Source organism: Syngnathoides biaculeatus, chromosome 4 (genome assembly GCF_019802595.1).
Source record: "Syngnathoides biaculeatus isolate LvHL_M chromosome 4, ASM1980259v1, whole genome shotgun sequence".
Classification (NCBI taxonomy): Eukaryota; Metazoa; Chordata; class Actinopteri; order Syngnathiformes; family Syngnathidae; genus Syngnathoides; species Syngnathoides biaculeatus.
Genome location: NC_084643.1, coordinates 19,038 through 41,640, shown reverse-complemented (window position 1 = coordinate 41,640; position 22,603 = coordinate 19,038). Strand labels below are relative to the sequence as shown.

Sequence of the window (22,603 nt, the reverse complement as noted above, 5' to 3'; positions counted from 1 at the left end):
ATCAGTGGATCAGCAAGAAAACACATTTTCTGTGATTTTTTTTTTTTTTTTTTATAAATTTCATAATACAGAACTCTGCAAGATGAATTGGATTTTAAAATGCGAGGAAACAAGTTTAAATTTGTCTGAAATAGGATGTCGCAGAGACAACAAATGAACAATGCATTTAGCATGTATTTTTCCATTACGAGTCCTTATTTCCAAAAATACGTCGAACTGATTGACTTAAAATCGTATGTTTTCATGACAAAAAAAAAATTATTATAATTAAATTATTTTTTTGCTATGTTATGATGATAGTGCTTCACAGCGTATTTTAAGAAAAAGTTAATGTCACGGAAATCGGGTCCGAGGTAATATGCAAGGTTTCTTGGTAGTCACGGTGTCTTTCCTTTGCACTTGGACTTTTTTGGCTAAATTAAAAATCCTTCATGTTACCAGAACTGAACAAATGTCAAGCTCACACGATCAGTTTTAATTCTACATGCCAAATTTTGAGGAAAAACCCTGCCATAATCCAACCTGTAAACGATGTCCTCCACACGATTTGGGAGTACCAAGATGGCGACCGGTGGCTTCAACCAATCGACAGGTCAGTGTGTGCACGTAAGAGAACCCGCGTACTCCGTCCGCCAGGTGGCAGTGAAGCGCTGTCAGGCCCAAATGACGGGCAGCTAGCTAAACTAGTTGTTTTTGCGTCCCGTGTGTGGCGCGAGCCATGTTGACTTTTGACGAACTTCTGACAAGTTTACACATTTGTGTCGTCACCGAGAACCAAACGAAGGAAAATGGAAACCAAACTCTTCAGCTCTTTTTCGACAAACTTTCGGAGTGCTCCAGGTTCGTGGTTTGAATTCCAGTAAAGACATTTCGCCGTCGCACTGTGACTGGGAATGACATGAAATTATTTTTACTCTTATAATTCTACCCGATCTGAACAGGAGCGATGTTAAAAGAAGGAAGGAGCGCCTTTTGGACGAGGCTGCCCAACTGCTGAAGGCGGTCAAGGTGGATGGCTTGGAGCCCGAGCACCTCCATGTCATCGTCCGACTTCTCGTCTCCTTGCAGCTGCAGACGGTTCACATCTCCACAGCCTGCAGAAAAGTGGACCGGGTCGGCTCTCGTAGCGTGCATTTCTGCTTAACTTGCCCATCCAATCCGAGTGTCGTCTCTCAAAACGCTTCCTGCCTCTCGACAGATGTTGCAGCAACTGGCGAAGGTGGACCGTCGACTGGTGTTCGGCGAAACCCAAGTCTGTTTGAGCTCCATAGTTCAATCAGAGCAGGTACAAAGAACTTTCTCGGTTCAGAACTTACAGGTTAGATGCAGCCGGGTAATGGTGACCGTTGTATTTTTCCAGATGTTCACCCAAGAAGACCTTCAGAGAGGTTTGTGCTGTCTATGAAGTAGTACATAAACCCAAACAAGACCCACATGATCCACTTTGAGCATATACCGTGTTATCGCGATTGTAGTTTGCTGTGGTGTAGAACTGCTGAAGGTGGCACAAAACTGATAACCGTAGTAAAAATGGAAAAAAAAAATCGGTAAAAGTAGAAGTGCTGATTCAACCAATTTATGTCAATAGAAGTAAATTAAAAAAAAAAAAGCAGTACGGACTGAAATTGAATCAAAAGTAAATTGGAATTTAATTTTTTTTTCAGCTCTCAATTTTATGCATTAGCTGTTTTGATAACTTGTCACACTGCCGGTTGTCACATCTCGTCAAATATTTCATTATTTTTTCTTCAATTTTAGCATGTATGTTCCTGGAGGACAGCGCTGCGGGCCGCGACGTGTGGCGGGAGCTCTGTCCTTCCTTCCTGGACAAGCTCGCCAAATTCTTCCTGTTAATCCTGCACCAAGAGTCCCTCCGAGATGGGCCGCTGTGTTATCTTGCCGTGAAGGTTAGCGCGCTTTACATATTGTGCCGAATCCTTGTCCTCCGTCACATCTGTGTCGTGTGATCTCTGCAGATGTGTCTCCAGATATTTCAGCTGTTGTCCAGCGAAGTGTCTTTTGCAGTATGGGACAATGACGAGAGGACGCCGGCAATCCAGGAAATCTTGCAGGCGCTTACCGAAATCATTTTTCGAGAGGTTTGTTCTTAATTTGTCAGTTATTTGAAGGCGAAATACGCTTGTTACTACCACTCTCAAAAGTTTTTTTTTGTTTGTTTTTTTTTTTTTAATTGATCATGCGTATCATTTTTTTTGTGGTGTATAAATTCTGTGTGATGCATTGCAGTTGTTCACCGCGGTACGGTAAGATTCCTGAAATTGATTTGGAAACAGTACTCGTGTTGGGTCGTATTAGCTTAATGACGGGTTCGGTATTTTTCCCTGTACTTGCCGGTTCCGTTTGTATCGTCTGAGTCGGCTTTGTCCCGCAGAGTAGCAACAGAGACACTCGACTTCTGGCGGGGACCGCTACGGCCATGCTCATCAACACGGCGTCGGAGCGCAGCGCCGGTGCAGCGGCCGCTTGGAGTCTTTTACAGAGCTCTGATTCGGGTACAGCGTAACCGCCTGACACCTAAATACTGTTTGGACAAGCTGTGTGTATTGGTAAAGAAATGCTACAAAATTCACTTCAATTTTTGGCGTATAATAAGTCCCACTTTGCAATTCTACACATGCGTGCAAATGCTCAAAGGCCCCTGCCCTGACAAAATGTTGTTTATTTTATTTCTTTCTCAGAACCACGTCTGCTGACAGTGGGGGCCCTTCAGGTGCGGAGTTACCCCACGTCGTTGGCCGGAGTGGGTCAGCTGGCGATGGCCAGGGGCCTCCTGATGTGCTGTCACCGTCACATCTTGCTCAGTTCATGTGCACAGGGCGCAGAGGTACTGTTATTTTTGGACTATAGAGTGCACCTGATGATAAGCCTCACCCACTACATTTTTAAAGGAAAAAGCATTTTGTACGTGCACCAACCACACCTGATTTAAAAGCCGTATGTGCCCACATTGAAACATGAGATATTTACAAAGAAAGACGGTACACAAAGAGTTTTTAAAGTTTTAATCTACCTTAGCTTTTCTTTCCAAACATTCCCTGTGACGTGGCAGTAACACAGCAGCAACACGCTAGCACAGCGCTAACAGAAACAACAACAAAAAAAAAACATACCGGTAAAAATCACTGAGACATGGCAGTAACATATCAGCAACACGCTAGCACAGCGCTAGCAGGGTCATAAAAAAAACATACCTGTAAAAAACACTGAGAGACTGTAGTAACACAGCAGCAACACGCTAGCACAGCGCTAACCGGGCCAGAAAAAAAAACATACCGGTAAAAATCACTGAGATGTGGCAGTAACACAGTAGCAACATGCTAGCACAGCGCTAATAGGGCCAGAAAAACAAAACATACCGGTAAAAATCACTGAGATGCGCCACTAACACAGCAGCAACACAATAGCACAAGGCTAACGCTAGCACAGATCTAACAGGGCCAGAAAAAAAACATACCGGTAAAAATCACTGCGACATGGCAGTAACACAGCAGCAACACGCTAGCACAGCGCAAACAGGGCCAGGAAAAAAAACATACTGGTAAAAATCACTGAGATGTAGCAGTAACACAGTAGCAACATGCTAGCACAGCACTAACAGGGCAGAAAAAAAGCATACCTGTAAAAATCACTGAGATGCGCCAGTAACACAGCAGCGGCACGGTAGCACAAGGCTAACGCTAGCATAGATCTAACGGGGCCAGAAAAAAAACACCGGTAAAAATCACTGCGACGTGGCGGTAACACAGCAGCAACGTGCTAGTATAGAGTTAACACTAGCACAACGCTAACAGGACTGGTTTAAAAAAACACCGGTAAAAATCACAGACGCGGCAGTAACAGAGCAGCAACATGCTAGCACAAGGCTAATGCCTGCACAGTGCTAATAGGGCTGGTTTAAAAAAAAAAAAAACAGACCAGTAAAAGTCACTGAGACGCGGCGGTACCACAGCAGCAACACACTAGCACAGCGCTAACAGGGTCAGAAAAAAAACTTACCGGTAAAAATGACTGAGACGTGGCAGCAGCACGCTAGCACAAGGCTAATGCTAGCACAGCACTAAAAGGGCCAGAAAAAAAACATACCAGTAAAAATCACTGAGATGCGCCAGTAACGCAGCAGCAAAACGCTAGGACAAGGCTAGCGCAGCGCTAACAGGGCCGGACTGGTAAAAGTCACTTCCTCGGCACATATACTCCACCGGTCTCGCTCTTATCTTTTCCGCTCGAGTGCGGCCGTTAGAAAAAACGCACAAGTTAGCCGCATCACCGCATAAACCGCAGGGTTGAAAGCGTGCGAAAAAAGTCGCGACTTATAGGCCGGAAATGACGGTAAATATGTTGAGCGGCGTACTTTGACGGGAAAGCGCGTTGACCTTATCGAGCAAATGATTCACGTTTGTCTTCGCAGGGCAGCCTCCTACTGGATGCTTTGTTTCCTCTGCTTTCTGATTTGTGCGAGGAGAAGCTGAACGGTCACTTCCTTTCCTTTGAGGGTGAGTCCCGATAAGACGGTCGATCCGCACGCTTCCACGCCAAAGTCACCTGTGCGAATGTGACGCGCCATTGCAGTGTTGACGCTGTGGCTGAAGAAGGTCAGAGAATGCGCGTCTGATATCTGGGAGATGACGGGTGGCCGTCTTCTGGCTGACGGGAGCAACCTGCAGCAACGGCTCTGTTCCGTTATTTGGACCGGTGCTGAAAGTCCAGTGAGTTCAACTGCTTTTTTTTTTTTTTTTGGTATAATTTTAGGTTTTTGTTTTTATATAGATATTTTTTAATATATGGACCCTTGTGTTCAGGTGGAAGGTGTGTCCGACTGTGCCCGAGTGACTTTTAGCTTGCTTTTGGACCTCTATGACACGGATTGCGAGCGGTTTGGCGACCAAAAGAAGCCTCTTTATTTGTCTCTACTGCAACGAATTATCCAACTCCCGTGGGAATCCAAAGCCAAATACCAGCGCCTCTGTGCTCTGGTTCCATATTTGGGCACCGACACGGTGAGGTTGAATTATTATTCTTTTTTTTTTGGGGTAGTATTGATGTTGCTCAATAGTGTAATTCATTCATTCCCTTTCATCGAACAGGTGCTGGATCAATATGCCGAAATACCGAATCACCTCCTGAAGTGCGTGTCAAACGATCACCTGTGTCCTTGCGGGTCAGAACTTTACAGGTGTCTGATCCAGCAGCAGAGACGAGAGCTCTGCGGGGAATGTCCGAAGCCGGTTTCGGAGTCGGATCTGGCCAATCAGTGGGCTGGACGGTGGCTTCCCGTCCTCCTTGAGGCGCTGACCTCACGTGTCGTTATTCTTCAGAGCAACAGCTCAACGCATTTACTCCCCTGCACCTTCCAGGTCTTCCCCTCCGCTGTGGAACCTCTGCTGGCCTCCCTTGACCCGTCCTCACCAGGCCACCTCTGCGCCTGGGCCTTCATTATGAGTAGCTACAGGGTCGTGACTGGGGGGTCGCCCTGGTCTCTGCGGGGGAGCTGCTCCCTGGAGATCCTCCAGCTCGCCCTGGGCTCTGCGGATGACAACGTTCGACTTGCTGCCCTCAACCTCCTGTGTTGCAGCCCAAAGACCAAAGACACTCCGACACCGGAAGAACTGTCAGTAATGAGGACCTTCATTCCTCAGAACCTAAACTCCGAGTCATCGCTTTTCCGCCAGCATTTTCAAGCAGCAGTGAGGAGATTTTTGGTTCGGCTCAGAGACGGCTGCTTGGCGCACGTCAAACAACAGAAGAACACCGGCCCGATGGAAAGCTCACGGCAAATACTGGACCTGGGAATAGGTGAGCTTTTTGTCAAATTGGAAGATGGTGCTGTACAGGCATCATTACATCAAATCAAATACCGTAATTTCCGGCCTACAGAGCGTACCTGATTATAAGCCTCACCCAGTACATTTGTAAAGGAAATACCATTTGGTATATACATAAACTGCACCTGTGTAAAAGCCACAAGTGCCCACGTTGAAAAACGATATATTTACAAAGAAAGATGGCAAACAGAAAGTTTTCAAAGTTTTAATACCTCATCTTAGCATAGCAACAACATGGTGGGATGAAAAAACACACGAAAAAAAAAAACATACCTAAATCACTGAGACATGGCCGTAACACAGCAGCAACACGCTAGCGCAGCGCTAACGGTGCCGGTTTAAAAAAAACATGCTGGTAAAAACCACTGAGACACTCAGTAACACAACAGCAACACGCTGCTAGCATGAGGCTAACGCTAGCACAGTGCTAACAGGGCTGGTTTAAAAAAACATACCAGTAAAAATCACCGAGACATGGCAGTAACACAGCAGAAAAAAAAAAAAAATACATACCTGTAAAAATCACTGAGACATGGTGCACTAGCACCGCGCTAGCGCTAACTTGTTTTTCTTTCGGCTTGTCCCGTTAGCGCAGCGCTAACAGGGCCCGTTAAAAAAAAAAAAAAAAACAACATAGTGGTAAAAGTCACTTCCTCGGCACATACACTTCACTGGTCTCACTGTTAACTTACAGGAGTGCCGTTAGAAAAAAAATGCACAAATTAGCCACGTCATCGCATAAACCGCGTGTGGGAAAAAAGTCGCGTGAAAAAACTACGGTAGAACATTCGATTGACATTCTGTTACAGCACATTGCATTTAATGTGATTGGTTTTGTACAGGTCTGCCCAAAGAGGTGATCTGCGTGCACTAATGTTATCACTGCTTTTAATATTTTTTGGGCTTTATATCCTTCTAGGGTTTGTGGACTGGTTGAGCCAGCTTTTGTGCTGCAGTCTGACCGCCGATCACAACTACCAAAGGAAGAAGACGGCCTTACTGTTGCTGTCAGCGCTGCTGGAGACCTGCACGGACACGTGGAGCCCCGACAAGAAAAAGGGACAACCACCCGGTCAGTACGCTGCGCTGGAAATTTCATTTCTTACAAAACGCACCTCACAATGCGTACAGTGCTTTCGATATTTGTACGAATTGAAAAATACAAATACACTCAACATCAAATAATGTTGTCTGCAACAAACTATTACTTTTGGACATTAGAAATTGTAAATGGCAACAACCAAAGACCCCCTAAAATTGACTTAAATGTCAAGTGTCATCCCTATAAACATTCTAAAATAGATCGTGTAATGAAAAATACATAAAACATTATTCACTTCAATGTCTATACGAAAAAATAAATGTGAGAGGAGAGCTCGTCATCCATGCGGAAAGTTGCAGGAGTGTCATTCTACGACATCCAAGTGGTCGCCATATTGGCTGCATCTTCTGTCCGTGATGTCACCCGGACATTCGCCAATGAAAACACGCGGTGCACCCTAACTATGGGAGACGAACGCGCCCCTTCTGATACGGAAGCTCTTTACGAAGAAGAAAACATCTCACAGCCGAGTGAAGTTGCCGGGGCAATATTACCCTATTGTTTCGAGCCATATTCAGATGATATGCGATCACGGCCAAACCGCCTCCCCGCCCGATCCACCTCCGCGACGGAGATGAGCCATCGCGGCCCAGCGCCGGGGTGGCTCGTTTTCAGTGCCGAGGTGGCTTATCATGGCGCTGAGCCGGGGTGCTTTACGTCGTTGTTCATAGCCGCCGCCGTCCGCGATGAACAACACCGTCGAGTCGGGGCGCTTTACGGCGTTGTCGTCGCACGCGGCTGAGTGCGGCATTTTCAGAGCCGCCGCCGTCCGCGAGCCCGACGCCATCCGATGCGCACATCGACACATTTACCACGCCTGTCATACGTATCCGGATCTTTTGTTACGTTATGAGAGAACGATTACATGGTCCGCCCCAAACTATCATTTTTTTTTTTTTGTAGCTGCATACACACCTACCTGTCGTTTGGAACCCACCAAGATTTCGTCCATTGCACCTGTGCAATCCATTTTTCACGACGAACTGGATCTTTTGGAAAAGTATGAAAAGTGAAACCATCTTCCAGAGTGTTCAAATAATATCCAGCAATGCAACGAGCCGGCATTTTGGCTAACAGGAAGGAACAACGGGCTATCTTCTCGTAGGTAAAACTAATGGAAACTAACGAGTCCACTTGAGGGCGGTCCTCGCATGAACGTCACTTCCTGCTTCGTCTCGCAAACAAATCCCTCGAGAGGATTTTCATGGCGGGAGTTACAAAAAGCCGTATACGTCAAAATCATGGTTTGTGGTGGAAAAAAAAAAATGCATGGGTCCATGTCAGCTGCTGCTTTATCATCAATAACATACTAAAAATCATGCATTTCATGACAGTGGCCCTTTAAGAAGGCACTGATATATTTAATATTAATATTAGACTAAAGATTAATTAGGGATTTTATACTGTAGTTAATGTAATTTGAATGAGATATATATTTTTTTTAATTGCAAGATTTCGCTCTGTGGAGAGACGGCTCCACAACCAGATTTGTGCCATTTTTAAATATGTGTAATATTTTCAAATGATGGCCCCTTGATTCTTTTTCTCCAGTGAACATGGGATCGCTCATTGACTGTGCCAGGTTGAGAGGACAGTGGGACTTCTTCTCCAGAACCAAGCTGCTGGTTCTCATCAGCTGTTTGGAGGATTCCACGAATGAGGTAGCGCCCCCGACCTCATTCACGTCAAGACAATAAAATACCGGTAAAACGTTTGCTTCCGCAGATTCGGGAGCTTTCAGCGGGATTATTGGTGAGATTCTTCCCCTCCGTCCTACCTGCCGACGTCGCCGCCGCTGTGCTGACTCGTGCCGAGCAGCTGCTGTGCAGTCCTCGCGTCCAGCAGGCCCAGATGGGGGCGCTCATGATGCAGCTGCTGCATTACAAGTAAGTCCAACCATCAAGCGCACATCATCATCTGGACTAGACCTGCTCAGTATAATATCATCTGATACAGGTTCTGTGTTAGAATAAATCCATCAGGGGTCAAGTCTGAAATTTTATTTTGACGCCGTCCAAAAGGTATTAAACTAGCGACGTTTCTTACCGTGGTTGTGGTTTGAACTGTGCTCAGTCATCCCTTCTAAAATTTTGCTCTCTCACACCGATAATTAAGGTGAAAAAACATAAGTAACAACTTTCAACGACTTTTCCACGAGTGTGAACTACAGTCAGTAATACAGTCGTTAAAGGTCCACTTTCATGAAATGCTTGATTTTTTTTTTTTTTTTTTAAAGTACGTCATTAATGAAAAAACGGCAGCCGTAATGGACCCATCTGTTTTTTTTCACCACAAAACATGATTTTGACGTATGTGGCTTTTAGTAACTCCCGCCATGAAAATCCTCTCAAGGGATTTGTTTGCGAGAAGAAGCAGGAAGTGACGTCCAGGGCAGTATCTTATCTTTATACTATTTTACCTGCGGGAAGGTATGTTAGCCAAAATGCCGGCTCGTTGCATTGCTGGATATTGCTCGAACACTCTGGAGGATGGATTGGGTCTTCATACTTTTCGTCGTGAAAGATGAATTTCACAGGTGCAAAGGACGAGAGCTTTGTGGGTTCCAAATGACAGGTAGGTGTGTATACAGCTACTAAAAAAAAGCGTAATCCGTAAATCAGGGGTGCTAAATGTGTCTGTGCCACTCCAGCTGAAGCCGTGATCGGCGGACGCGGTGCCGCCGGGGTGGGTCATCTCTGCCGCAGAGGTGGTTGGGTCGCATGCGGTTTGGGCATGATCCGCACATCATCTAAATATGGCTGGAAACGGTCACTTCGATGTCAAAAGAGAATTCCGTAACTTTGCCCATGGATGACGCGCTCTCCGCTCATATTTATTTTTTCGTATAGACATTGAAGTGAATAATGTTATCTGTACTTTCCATTACAATATCTATTTTAGAATGTTTATAGGGATGACACTTGTGCTTTAGGTTAATATGTGTCTGAATTTGACCATAGTCATGTATAAATCTCTTTATATTGGATATCATCAGCTGGTTCAGGTGTATGTGTAATGTATATGCCGGAAATATTTTCACCTCAGAATGCTGACAGTATTTTCAGTATTTGATTATTAGTATTAGTCAGCTGTTCTTTTTGTTGTTGTTGTTGTTTTTTTTTAGATGTCAAGGCCTTCCTGAAGATTGCAAACTAAACCATGACGCCAGCGTCAGTAGTGTCCGTAGCATGGAGACCTCCAGTTTTCTTAGATTCCTTGTGAATGAGCTCGAGGATCACTACGCTACAGCCAAGGCCCACGTGATGCTCGCGGCCAGAACCAAACCTATTCACGGTGAGCCTAGCTGGAGTAGCTGCACAGCTTTTCATTGCTTTTTAGTTATTTATCGTAACGTTTGGTTTCAGGCGTCGTGAGCGCCCTGCAGAAGTGTTTGTCGGAGGACGCACGCCCCATCTGTGATTCACTCGGTCCTGCGCTGACCACTAATCTGCTGAGCTTGCTAAAAAACGTCTCAGCGCTTCTCCTCGGCGTACTCCGCGGACACCGGGATTTGGAAAGCGGTAATCTGCGATTAAAAATGCCGGTTTGGGTTTGACACGGCATTGTCCGACATGATTGCTCCCTTAGATTCTCCCGCTTCTTTCTGCGACATGGGGAATGCCATCAAATCTCTGATTGGCAGCGGAGACGGACAAGAGGAGGGTGTCTTGTTGTCTGAGGAGCACAGCCTCGTTCTTACCTGCTGCTGGGTTTCGCTAAAGGTGTCGGACGCAGCCTCGTGGTTATTTTGACGTTTGAAGATTTCTCTTGCTCACGTGTGTTTGTATCTTTCTCATCAGGAAACGGGAATCCTTTTAGGTTCTCTCGTGGAGAGGGTTCTTTCTGAATCCAAGCCCAAAACGTGCGTTCTGACAAAAAAGCATCTCGAAACTGCGTCGGATATTTTTAGAAATATTCTCCTCAAATGCCGTCACTGGGTAGGTTCAAATGTCTGTCAAGTGCACGTCTCGTTATCGCGTTCAGCAGCGTCGAGTCAAGATTCTTCTGCCCTTTTTGCAAATATTTATTGTCAAGGGTTGGTTACACTTATGAACTTTTCCACCCAACTTATACTTATAATATTAGCATCGGAAGTGTCGTCCTTTGAAACATACATAATTACATTACATTACATTGGGGTCTAAATAATTTTGTGGTCAAATATGTATGTACGTGGAGTCAAATCTAGAAAGATTCCTACGCTGACCAACATTTGTGTCTTTTCTAAGTTTGTTGAATATGTATCTTTGCTAGAAACCACAAAAGAACTTTAAGGTTATTCATGAAAAATATTTGTTAATTTCATTCATTGTTTTCAGATTTTTGAAAACTCATTTGTGGCCCTGATCTTATTGGACAATTTATTTGTTTTTCATTTTATTCTTCAATTTATCTAATTTAAGTAACCCTTTATTTATCCAGGCTAGGCAATTGCGAACAACCATATTGCCATAAGTAACTTGATAACTTAGCAAATATTACCGTATTTTCCGGCACCTTAAAAGCCTTCAATTCTCTCAAAAGCCGAAGGTGCGCCTTATATATGGATCGATATTGAGCCTTTAGTGCAGCTCCATCTAATGGGATGCATAACATAACCTCAAACTCTACTATAGTGTGTATTCTATGCGCCTTGTAATGCAGTGCGCCTTATGATTTTTATTTATTTTTTTTTTAAATAGGCCTTTCATTGAAGGTGCGCCTTATAATGCGGTGCAGCTTATAGTGTGGGAAATTCTGTACCTGGAAACTTTGGGGAAGCAGTCTGAGCATAATCTACAGTTTTGTAATAAACTGTTTAGATCGCTGTCACTAAAGCATAAACTAATGTGAATTAGCAAAAGGCGGAATTATGTGTGGCCTCAAAGCAAAGTTACTCCTCAAATTTATATGAAAGGATAATTCATAGGCGGCAGTTCTGAGGATCTGGGTTCGATCCCGGCCCCGCCTGTGTGGAGTTTGCACGATCTCCCCGTTCCTCCATAGGTTTTCTCCAGGCACTCCAGTTTCCTCCCACGTCCCAAAAACAAGCAACATTAGTTGGACACTCTAAATTGCCCGTAGGTGTGATTGTGAGTGCTTGTCTCCATCTGTCCTACGATTGGCTCGCAACCAGTTTAAGGTGCACCGCCCCTCCTGTCCAATGATAGCAGGGATTGCCTCCAGCACTCCCGCGAGCCTCGAGAGGATAAGCGGCAAAGAAAATGGATGGATGGATGGATGGATGATGATTCATAGTTTATATTAAAAAAAAAAAACCTGACAAGTAAGGGGTGTGATATACGAATGTGACAAGCACTAATTTAAACAGAAAATTGTATTTTCTAACATCTCGGTCAGATAGCCCCTTGCAATGCATTTTGAAATCTGAAAAATGTCGCGCACAAATTCCGCAAGAACAAAAATACCACATTTTTAGGACAGGTCCACCCAAGGTACTGTCAACAAAAAAAACTCCTAAATTCTCCTCTTTCTTCACCAGGGGGCAGTAGAAGGATGTTGCGTGGGCTTCACCAGATTCTGTTCGGCTCTGCTCAGGTCCAGTGACCCTGAGCTCAGGGATGTCCCATCTCAAATGCTCCAACAAGTGAATTTTTACATATTGACGTGCACACTATCTGGATTGATGTAAAACATGCTTGCTTACTTGTGGCGTCGCCCTCTCTCGTTTTCTGTCTTGTCGGCAGGCGTTACAAGTTGTGCAGTCTCCTCGTTGTACCTCCGTCACACGGCGGGCCGCCGGATTGCCGATGCTGATCCTTTGTGTCGTCTCTGCAGAGGAGGCCAGTAAAGCACGCCCACTCTTAGCCCACAGCATCCGAACCTTACTGGACACGGCTCGGATCCCCCTTCCGGAGAACTGGGACCAGACGTTGGACCTCCCGCAGGTGCGTAGGCAGACGTGAAACGACACTTTTTTCTGGCTACAAAGAGAAAATATTAGAGACTCGTGAACGAGGCTCCTTTTGGTCGTCGCAGGTGTGTGCCGTTCACACGCTTCAGGCTCTGGTGCGCGGATCGGGCCTGGGCGTCGCCATCCTTCGGTTTTCGCCCGACATAACCATCCTGGCGCTCACGATGCTCAGTTCTCCCTGCTGGGCCATGAGAAATGCCGCCCTGCAGCTTTACAGTAGGACAGAAGCAAAATACTCTTCAAACGTGACTGTAGATCCGCTCACGTGAAATTTCTTCTCCAGGTTCTCTTTGCTCGCGGATGCTCGGGCAGAGGCCCGGCAGCGAAGGTGGGACGAAGCACGGCATGTCCCCCCGCGCCTTCTTCCGCCACTATTCCGAGCTCCAACCTTTCCTCCTCGAGGAACTCCGGGAGACCGCCCGTGACCTTCAGCGTCTATCCGAGGAGGCCAGACTCCGGCTTCAGCCGTCGCTGTACCCGATCCTGACGCTCTTGTCGCAACTGCAGCCTGGCGTCCAGGACTCGGAACAGTAAGGTCACGTTAGCCGACACCACATCATGGTAGTCTTTGGCGGGGAGGAGTTATCCCCACAAAAAAAAAAATACTGTAAAAAATAATGCAGTTTTCTTTGACTTGCAGCAGGGGTCGGGAACCTTTTCAGTTGAGAAAACCATAAACGGCAAATATTTGAAAATGTAATTCCAAAAGAGCCATCCAATATTTTTTCAAAAAATGTATTTGTGCATTTTATGTCAGACCAACACTTTGAGAGTGCAATAAGTCTCTAAATTCATTTAAATAATATTACACTGCTGCTAACCAATAATGCTAAAAGTCATTTTTATCATTAATGCGACTTCTTTGCTTAATGGCTTAGTCGTCCGTTTCATTTGTCATGAAATGAAACTTCGTGCAGTCTTTGGGACTTCCATCATTCATGCACGTAGGTTGGTCTTAATGTTTTTTGAGAAAGACTTGCTGTAGGTAGGACCAAACATTGTCAGTACAGCAATATTCACACGCTGCAGTGTCCGGTATGTGACGGGAAGTGCGTTCGAAGTTTTCACATGCAGCTGGTCTGCAGGTTGAATTTTTTTCATTTGTCCCCCACTTATGTGCGCTCGCCAACAATGCTTGCGGCAGGCCTCAACGTAAGCCGCGAACGATCGTGTAGGTTACCCATCGGTTACGTGATAGCAAAAAAAAAACGCTAACCAATGACCGTTCGCAATGAAAATTTGTGTAGACGGTAGACATACGAAAACCAATCCGAATAATTTTTAAATCTACATAGAAATTTACTGCTGGCTTTCGCCAGACGACTCACAAATGGTTATTAACAGGTTAATGTTGTGTTGTTTCATGACTTCTCTCTGATCAAACAAACATGGCAGCTCCCAGTAAGAAGGCGTGGTTTTGTTTAGAAGATCTGCAACTTCAAAAAAATTTTCACATTTTTCACAGTATCACTGATCATGCTGATACTCAAATGCAGGCTATCATTTGTTCGGAAAATCATTTCAATTTTGTAAGAACAGTCCCATTTTTCAATATTAAACATTCAAAAAGTTTCACTATTATTCACATCAACATAGAATCACGTAAGCTTGATATTTATGAGAACTCGAAACATCAAAGAAATTGGGAAAAAAAATTCTTCAATATTTCTGTTAATCTGTGACCAAGTCATTGGAAGATTTCAGTTTACAAGTCAAGATATAATAACATGACTAACAAAAAAGCAAAAATTGACATTAATTTATGAAAGTAAAACTTTATTTCATATATTAGGCATCAAACAAAGGTAATAGGTAAACTAACATATGAAAGATATTTAAAATTGTTTAACAGTCAAGAAATTATAATATTGTATTTTAGAGAACAAAGGACGACTGAAGCAATACAATTCTACAAAACTATGAGTTGATAAATATTGATCCTATTATGCCTTCACAGTTAAATTACGCTTGACCTTAATTATTTTGGGACGGCAACTGATTGTTTTCTATTGTTTTCGGCCAGCAGAAGCTTAGCAGACTTCCTGCCTCCTTTGCTTCAGCTCTCCGCCAGTCCCATTTACGGCGTGAGAGCGATGGCCTCCAAGGCGCTGGTCGCCATGGCTCCCCCCTCAGAGTACGCAAACATCCTCATCCATCTGACGGCGCGCTTGCCCGGCGCACCGGCGCGCTGCTGTCACAACTGGCTCCACGGGCAACTGCTGCACACGAAGGCTCTCCTGGACAGAGCGCTTGGCAAAAACCGGTCAGGCTTGAAAACGGTCTTATACGTTCACCAGACCTGTCGGGGCTTTGACATCTTGGCTCATCTGTCGTGGCAGTGCGCCGGCGGCGGTGGTGAGCGCCGTGGAGGGAGCAGCGTGGCTCGCCACGGATGCTCAGCGGTGCCCGCTGGTGAGAGCGACCTATGTCGCCGTGGTGCAGTCACTGGGAAAATTGTGCAGCGAGGCTTTTCTCTCGAAGCTCTTTGACGTTCTCACGCGTGAACTACGTACGCCTCAGCAGGGCCTTCAGGTTTGTGTGGTACTGTTGTTTTTAGACACATTCGGATGCAATACATTTCAACTGCTTTTCATTTTATGCTTGTAATATCAACAGACACAGGGATTTATGAATTGCAACAAAACGTCCATTCAAAACATTATTTTGGGGATATCTAGACAGTTCACTGCTGGATTCATAAAAGGTGTCTCGTGTATTTTATAGCGATACGATCAGCGACGTTGACCTGCCGGCTTTTTTTTTTTTCCGCCGTTCATATCAGATTGGCTTGTCTTCCTTCCATCATCAAGCCATCCAGTTTCTCTGCGCCGACCCCGAGTGGGCGTGTGGCACCTTGGAGGGTTTCGCAGCAGCGAGCTGTGATCTGAAGCTGGCGTTGGTCGCGTGGGTGGCGGAGGACCACGCCTCACTCGACGCCCGCTTGAAAGAATCCGTCCAGAGTGCGCTGCAGGTGAGTTACAGGATGGAGAATTTTGAAAAACGTAATTTAGAACCCGGATCATGTCGTGGGACTAAACAGCCGTTAAGAAGCGGTTTGAAAATGGGTTTTACTTCTCGTGTGTCTCATTATTTAGGCCATAAATGTTGTTCTCTTTTTCTTTCTTACGCTGTCAAGTTATGTAACTGTCTGGAATTTGTGTTCTGGGGATATACGCTTCTAATCAGCAGACACAATTGAATTCATTTTAATGTGCTATTTCATTTAAAAATCTTTTTGAAAAAGCAAAATAATGAGCTCCAAGCTCCTATCACATCCCAACAAAATACATGAGGTTTGCAGTCCTTCATACTTTGCTACAGTGAAGAAAATTATTTGAACACGCTGCTATATTGCAAGTTCTCCCACTTTGAAAGCATGGAGGGGGTCTGAAATTTTCATCGTAGGTGCATGACCACTGTGAGTGAGAGAACCTAAAAAGAAAAATCCAGAAATCGCAATGTAAGATTTATTTATTTATTTAACAATTTATTTATCTGATACAGCTGCAAATAAATATTTGAACAGTCTTAAGTTTGCCAATGACCATTTGGATGATACAGAGGAGTCATGGGAGAAAGTTTTCCGGTCAGATGAGAGCAAAATGGTACTTTTTGGTCATAATTCCGCTAACAGTGTTTGGAGGAAGCTGAATGATGAGTTCCATCCCAAGAACACCATCCCTACTGTGAAGCATGGGGGCGGTAGCATCATGCTTTGGGGGTGTTTTTTCTGCACATGGGACAGGACCGACTGCACTGTATTAGGAGAGGATGACCGCGGACATGTGTTGTGAGATTTTGGGAAACGGAGCATTGAAGATGGGTCGCGATTGGGTCCTTCAACATGACACTGACCCGAAGCACACAGCCAGGAAAACCAGGGAGTGGCTCCGTAAGAAGAATATCAGGGTCCAGACCGAAACCCAATAGAAAATCTTTGGGCGGAGCTGAAACTCCGTGTTTCTCAGCGACAGCCCAGAAACCTGTCTAATCTAGAGAAGATCTGTGGGCCAAAATCCCTCCCTGCAGTGTGTGCAAACCTGGTGAACAACTACAGGAAACGTTTGACCTCTGTAATTGCAAACAAAGGCTACTGTACCAAATTTTAACGTTGGTTTTCTAAGGTGTTCAAGTACTTATTTGCAACTGTATCACACAAATCATACATTGTGATTTCTGGATTTTTCTTTTGAGATGATCTCTCTCACAGTGGACATGCACCTACCATGAACATTTCAGACCCCCTCCATGCTTTCAGAGTGGGAGAACTTGCAATATAGCTATTTGCTTTACTGTAAGTTGTATTTTTTTGGGTTTGTTTTGAACTTAATCTTTGTTAAACTTTCATGATTTGATTCATTTTTTTTGCAGCATTCAGTTAATGTAAAATATTGTAAACATTATTTTTGTGTGTGAGCATATTATTGTTGTGTGGTGTAGTATGCCAGTGAATAAAATATTCAGAAACAAACACAGATTCTAAAAAATATGTCAGGGGTGTACTCCTATGTCAAACATTATATCTGCTTTTCTATATTAGACAAATGTATGATTTGAGAGCTTCACTGAAAAAAAAAAAACATTTTCCAACAATGTATCAAACGTGATTTTGAAATGAACTGAAGTAAAAGTTCTAAAAGCCTATGGCCAAGCATTTACAGGACACAGTGTCTTTGGAATCAAGGTTCTTTTGATTCTTTGCAAAAAAAATAAAAAAAACTAATAAAGTAGATCATAAAATATTATTATTTATTTTTTTTCCTGCTGGCTGTAACATAAGTGCTTATTCTTCTACCATTCAAGCCTGTATTAAATCCTTTTAACTTTCAGTCCAGTCTAAGGGAGGCGCTGTTGAGCCCCATCGAGGAGTACCGCAGGGCCCACCTTGCAGCCTTGGTAGCAGTGACGGCCCGGGGGGATTCGCCTCCTCCACCGTGCCCACTCGAGGAATCCGTTCTTCTGGAATGTCTGGATCTGTTATTAAGGAGCCTGGAGGATCAGAAAGGCGGGTCGGAGTTCCTGTCCCAGGCCCTGTGTGCTGCGAGCCTCCTGCTTTCCCACTGGTGAGAATCCAGTTCGACACACTTCGTTGTCGCCTTGCTTCACTCTGCACTTGTGTTTGGAAAAACAAAAAGTTTTCAGAATTCTGTAATCCAACGCTGGTGCGGCGTCTTGGAGTCTTACCGGTCCCCTGATGTTCCTGAAGTTCTGCGGATCGCTTGTGCTGAAGCTCTGTGTGTGGCTGGCCTTCCCCTAGTGAGCCAGAAGCTCATTCCGCCATCTGTCATGATCAAGTACTGCGACACCTCCACGCAGTCTTTCACTCATGGGGTTTATCACTCTTTCAAGGAAATGTTCAATGTCTCCCGGGAAGGTTGCTGAGCACCTGCCTGCACTTGCTGCAGGACCAGAGCCGAGCGGCGAGGTCGAGAGCAGCCGGCTTCGTCGGCACGCTGCGTCACGTCAGAGGAGGAGGACACAAGCACGTCTACCTCATGCAGGTCAACCTGGCGGTGCCGTTTCTGCTGGATCTGTTGCTGGAGGAGTGCCGGGACACGCCGACGACATTGGAGGTGCTTCTAAGTCACGTTCCTCACTCCGACCTGAGATCTGTTCTGACCAAGCCGGCGGACAGCGGGTGAGAGATTCGGCTGATTCGGGATCAGAACAGACTTGACTGGAGGTTGTTAACCGTCGTCCCGCGGCGCCTTCCTTCAGGTGCCGAGGCCTCTACGAGCAGGACGACGCCAACGTGTTTGCTGAGCCCTCGGTGATGTGTGCACACGTGTTGCCCTACCTGCTGCTCGTGGCCGAAAAGTGCTCCGAATCTTCAGCGTTGGCGTCGTGCCTCGGCACATGGGCGCAGGAGAACGCCGCTCTGCTGCTAGACAACCTCGCACTGTGCAAAGACATCCGGCCAGGTCAGCACACTTGTATTTCTAGAAACGGTGTCAGACGTATTTATGATATTACCGGTAGTCACTTTTATTTGAAAGTCATTCGCCATGCGACCGTATTACCGAGGAAGCAAGGTCGGCTCGATTAATCGAATTCTAACGCTCAAGTGCTATATTTGATTTTTAAAATTGCATTATCTCGCCCAAAATCAGTTGAGATAAGCTGAGGACAAGCCAAATAGAAAATAAATGGATACATGCATAGTGGTATTTTCTTTGAATTCTCATGTGTTACGCTACGTTTGTGTATAGAGCTTGTGCACCTACATCGTCAAATCACATCACTGGCCAGAAGTGCCGGTCAAACAAACCCGTCTTCAATGCTAAGTGGGTTGGGGACCGCGCGGAAATACGTCTCGCAGTTTTGTCCGACACCGTTAAACATTCAGAAGGTGATCATAAACGAAGATACGTGGAAAAATGAGACACACTTGGCATAGAGGACCCACATTTAATGCCGAAGTCGATGTTTTCGCCGATAAGAAATTGGACTGTTAATTTGCTTCCGCTTGTCTTGGACAACTGGACCTACACATGGATCTGGTGAGTAAGTCATCGAGATTTACACGGAAGAGTTTGAAAGCGTAGAAAAGTCTAGACGCATACAAATACTACGTTGCCGGATCTGTTCTCAATCAAGAAGAAATCCCACATAGCGATGGAGAAACTCAGATTTTTTTCAATACAAATACCAATATTGAAATAAAAAACTTGCATTCATTAACTATGATTGGGGAAAAAAAACCGAGTCGGCTCCTCCGTACCCAAAGCGCGTTGCGGCCACACGTTAATCTTTGGTAAACCTCTCCCCGACAGACTTCTCAAATGAGTCCAATGCGCGTTTAAAAAAAAGAAAATAAACCCCGGGATAGGCTTCGGCCCCCGTACACGGAAGCGCGTTGCGGCCACACGTTGAACTAGGTTAACCTCTGTGTGACCGACGGTTTATTTTCATTTTTTAAATACGCATTGGACTCATTTGAGAAGTCTGTCGGGGAGAGGTTTACCAAAGATTAACGTGTCGCGTTTACGCTTTGTTTTCTTTTTGTTTGTTTGTTTTTTTAATACGCATTGTTCTCAAATGAGCCAACTTGGCATCATAAATACTTCTTGGGAATTTGAGATTGAGAAGAATAATTCGTACTTCAAGTGAAGTGATCACTACACAGTCGTGTGCATTTGATCGGGCACCATCCATCACGTTTAATTGCCGAAATCCATTGACCTTTTCTCGTCTTTTCAGCAGGAATTCTATAGAATGACCTCTTTGAATATCCGTCTCGTCTGTTGCGACAACCAACAGCGCAACAAATGTCGGGCATTGTGAATATTCTGCTCCGGTTCAACGTCCCCCACGCTGTCGAGCAGCTTTTTTTTTGACCTCCAATATGGCGCCGTGAAAATGGTGACGTCACGTGCGAGAGCTCTATTTGTGGTTATTTTCCCCAACTCGACAACAGTGGTAGACTTAGTATCCGAAATGATGACTTTTAACTTCCATTGATGACACTTAGACCAATACCAATATTTCCAACGATAATCTTTTTTTTTTTTTTTTTTTTTTTTTCTTTCACAAAATTGAAGAAAAACTGCAGCTTAAGCTCTGTTTTCCAATTTTTATCTCTCTAGCCGAGACGCCGACGCTCCTCACCGACGCTCGGTTCCTCCGCACGCTTTGCGGCCTGCTCGCGAGAGCCACCTTCCTCCTCCGCCTTTGCAAAACCTGCGACCGCGTGCAAGACTTTTGCGACCCTTCGGCCCTGCGCGTGACTTTAAAGGATGTCCGCCGTCATCTGCGTCAAATAGGTGTCCATTTGAGCTCCTCTCGAGAATCCTCCGAGACTAGTGACGTCACGCTGCCGCACCGTGGACTATCGGTAAAAAGATAACTGGGGAAATCCTACGTGGGTGTTTGAGGTGGGCCTAAATGCTGAATGTTTACACTGGCTGTGAATGGACTTTATGAAGGTACAAGGTAAGAAAGCTCACTGTGTAACAAATATGTTACATATTTCTGAAAGGGCTGCTCATTTTCTGATGACAGAGCAGACACACAGAACATGGTGGAAATGAAAGGGAAAAAAGTATAAATGTGTGTATTCTGCGCAAGGGTATTGCTGCCACAATGGAAAAGAATTGTGTTCAGTACCACATTATGAGATGCTTTCGTGTTATGATGTAAAAAGTTAGGTTTGAATATAATAAATCTGCCCAACCAAACCAAAGCAACCTCTAACGGTTCAGGTCTCTGGCGGAGTCTTTTTGTGTGCGCTTGTGCGTCTTACACTCTGTAGCAGAGTGACAAGCTGTATGTAAATTTAGACATGGTAAAGGCTATTACTGTGTCCTTAACTCCATCTTGGAAGGACGCAAGCGGCCACAGGAGTTACATTTTTTTCACATTTTTAAGTGAAATGTATCACTTAAAACAAACATAAAAAAAAAGCAAGTAAAACAACTACTATAATAAGGTAATGGCAGGATAATACCAGCGATATTACGTGGTTACCTAAGAAGGGCAAGTTGGCTTGGACAATTTATCCCAATCCTAAAATTCCTTATTACTAAATTAGGCTTCGAGCTTCGTAGGACTTGGATCACCCCGAACAGGCTCACTCAAAAAAATGTCTATTTTCCAGAGTTTCTAATACTTTTGAATGCTTTTAATCTTACTTCATTTTTATTACTTTTTACAATTTTTATCATTGATCTCATCCTACTTACTATCAGTGTTATCATTTTAATCATTTGTCTTTTTATTGATTTATGTTCAATTCACATCGAATTTTGCCTTAACGTCGCAACCGTACCCCGCGCGACTGGCGGGAGTGACTGTCGAGTAATGAATGTTATCTGAACAATTTTTATCATTTTATTAAATACTTAAAAATTCCACTTTCATCTATCTTTGTCATTCTTACATTGAGTTGTCTCATTACTACCATTCAACCTCATCAAAGATCCATAGTCAACGACAACATCATTTAGTCGTAAAATTCCATTTTAATCAGTCACTCATTGATAATCTCCGGTTTAAAATAAAACCAATCCGTACGATCCTAACAAGGATTGTTAAATTTACTCAGTCAATGACAAATGCAATCGATTCATAAGAGATGAAGCTGCTGTAAAAGCGGAGCGATCACTTTATCTCCCTTATTCTCTGTAAGGTTACTCGACAAGGGCAGACCGGATTGGCTCTGCAAAACTAAAGGCAGGCGAATTTATCTCGACACTGACTTAAGAAGCTCCCGTCCCCCTCCGCGCACGCCGTTAGGGTCGGCTGGGGTAAAGGGACAGTTTAACCCTTTAACTGGAGCGTCGGTCAGGACATTTCTCCCGATTAGTCCTGCGGATAAGCGGAATCTGACAATAGTAGTAAGTTTCTTTCGGCTTGTCCCTTCCGGGGTCGCCACAGCGTGTCATCTGAGATGAACGCGCATATATGTTTGGCACAATTTTATTTTGATGAGAGGTTGAAGACTATAGCTTTTAAGAAGGGTTAGCTTTGAACTCTTTCTTGATTATTCATTTGGCGACACGGTCGGATCAGCTGGTAAAGCGTTGGCGTCGCAGTTCTGAGGTCCCGGGTTCAATCCCGGCCTCGCCTGTGTGGAGTTTGCATGTTTTCTCCGGTTTCCTTCCACATCCCAAAAAAAACATGCAACATTAATTGGACACTCTAAATTCCCCTGAGGTGTGATTGTGAGTGCGGCTGTTTGTCTGCATGTGCCCTGCGATTGGCTGGCAACAAGTTCAGGTTGTACCCCGCCTCCTGCCCGTTGAC

General features: G+C 44.7%; 1 protein-coding gene and 1 pseudogene across 5 annotated transcripts; one reads left to right on the top strand and one right to left on the bottom strand.

Annotated features, from left to right (window-relative positions):
* The first annotated feature begins 648 nt into the window (after nucleotides 1-648).
* Nucleotides 649-21,709, top strand: LOC133499220 (tRNA (32-2'-O)-methyltransferase regulator THADA-like). 5 transcript variants are annotated; one of them, XM_061816950.1, is made up of 31 exons: nucleotides 649-840; nucleotides 942-1,113; nucleotides 1,199-1,285; nucleotides 1,361-1,388; nucleotides 1,759-1,907; nucleotides 1,977-2,099; nucleotides 2,393-2,513; nucleotides 2,700-2,845; nucleotides 4,430-4,514; nucleotides 4,591-4,727; nucleotides 4,821-5,018; nucleotides 5,106-5,814; nucleotides 6,763-6,915; nucleotides 8,497-8,606; nucleotides 8,671-8,831; nucleotides 10,070-10,239; nucleotides 10,311-10,466; nucleotides 10,534-10,667; nucleotides 10,746-10,883; nucleotides 12,428-12,532; nucleotides 12,633-12,833; nucleotides 12,925-13,075; nucleotides 13,143-13,389; nucleotides 14,886-15,122; nucleotides 15,199-15,391; nucleotides 15,642-15,830; nucleotides 17,690-17,922; nucleotides 17,995-18,153; nucleotides 18,234-18,497; nucleotides 18,578-18,780; nucleotides 20,446-21,709. In XM_061816950.1, the coding sequence occupies exons 1-31, from the start codon at nucleotides 719-721 to the stop codon at nucleotides 20,703-20,705; spliced, it is 5,541 nt and encodes a 1,846-aa protein (XP_061672934.1). In that variant the 5' UTR covers nucleotides 649-718; the 3' UTR covers nucleotides 20,706-21,709. The 5 variants fall into 5 exon arrangements, with proteins under 5 accessions (XP_061672934.1, XP_061672933.1, XP_061672937.1 ...); XM_061816949.1 differs by having other exon boundaries at nucleotides 14,883-15,122; XM_061816953.1 differs by lacking the exons at nucleotides 17,690-17,922; nucleotides 17,995-18,153; nucleotides 18,234-18,497; nucleotides 18,578-18,780; nucleotides 20,446-21,709 and adding an exon at nucleotides 17,054-17,670 and having other exon boundaries at nucleotides 14,883-15,122.
* LOC133499221 (inhibitor of nuclear factor kappa-B kinase subunit beta-like) overlaps nucleotides 18,551-22,603 on the bottom strand; it is a 21,746-nt pseudogene continuing 17,693 nt past the window's right edge.

Coding starts and splice junctions, on each gene's coding strand:
- LOC133499220 (XM_061816949.1), top strand. CDS start 719: ATGTTGACTTTTGACGAACTTCTGACAAGTTTACACATTTGTGTCGTC. Junction 12,533..12,632: donor CATCTCAAATGCTCCAACAA/GTGAATTTTTAC, acceptor TCTTGTCGGCAG/GCGTTACAAGTTGTGCAGTC. Junction 15,123..15,198: donor AGAGCGCTTGGCAAAAACCG/GTCAGGCTTGAA, acceptor CTGTCGTGGCAG/TGCGCCGGCGGCGGTGGTGA.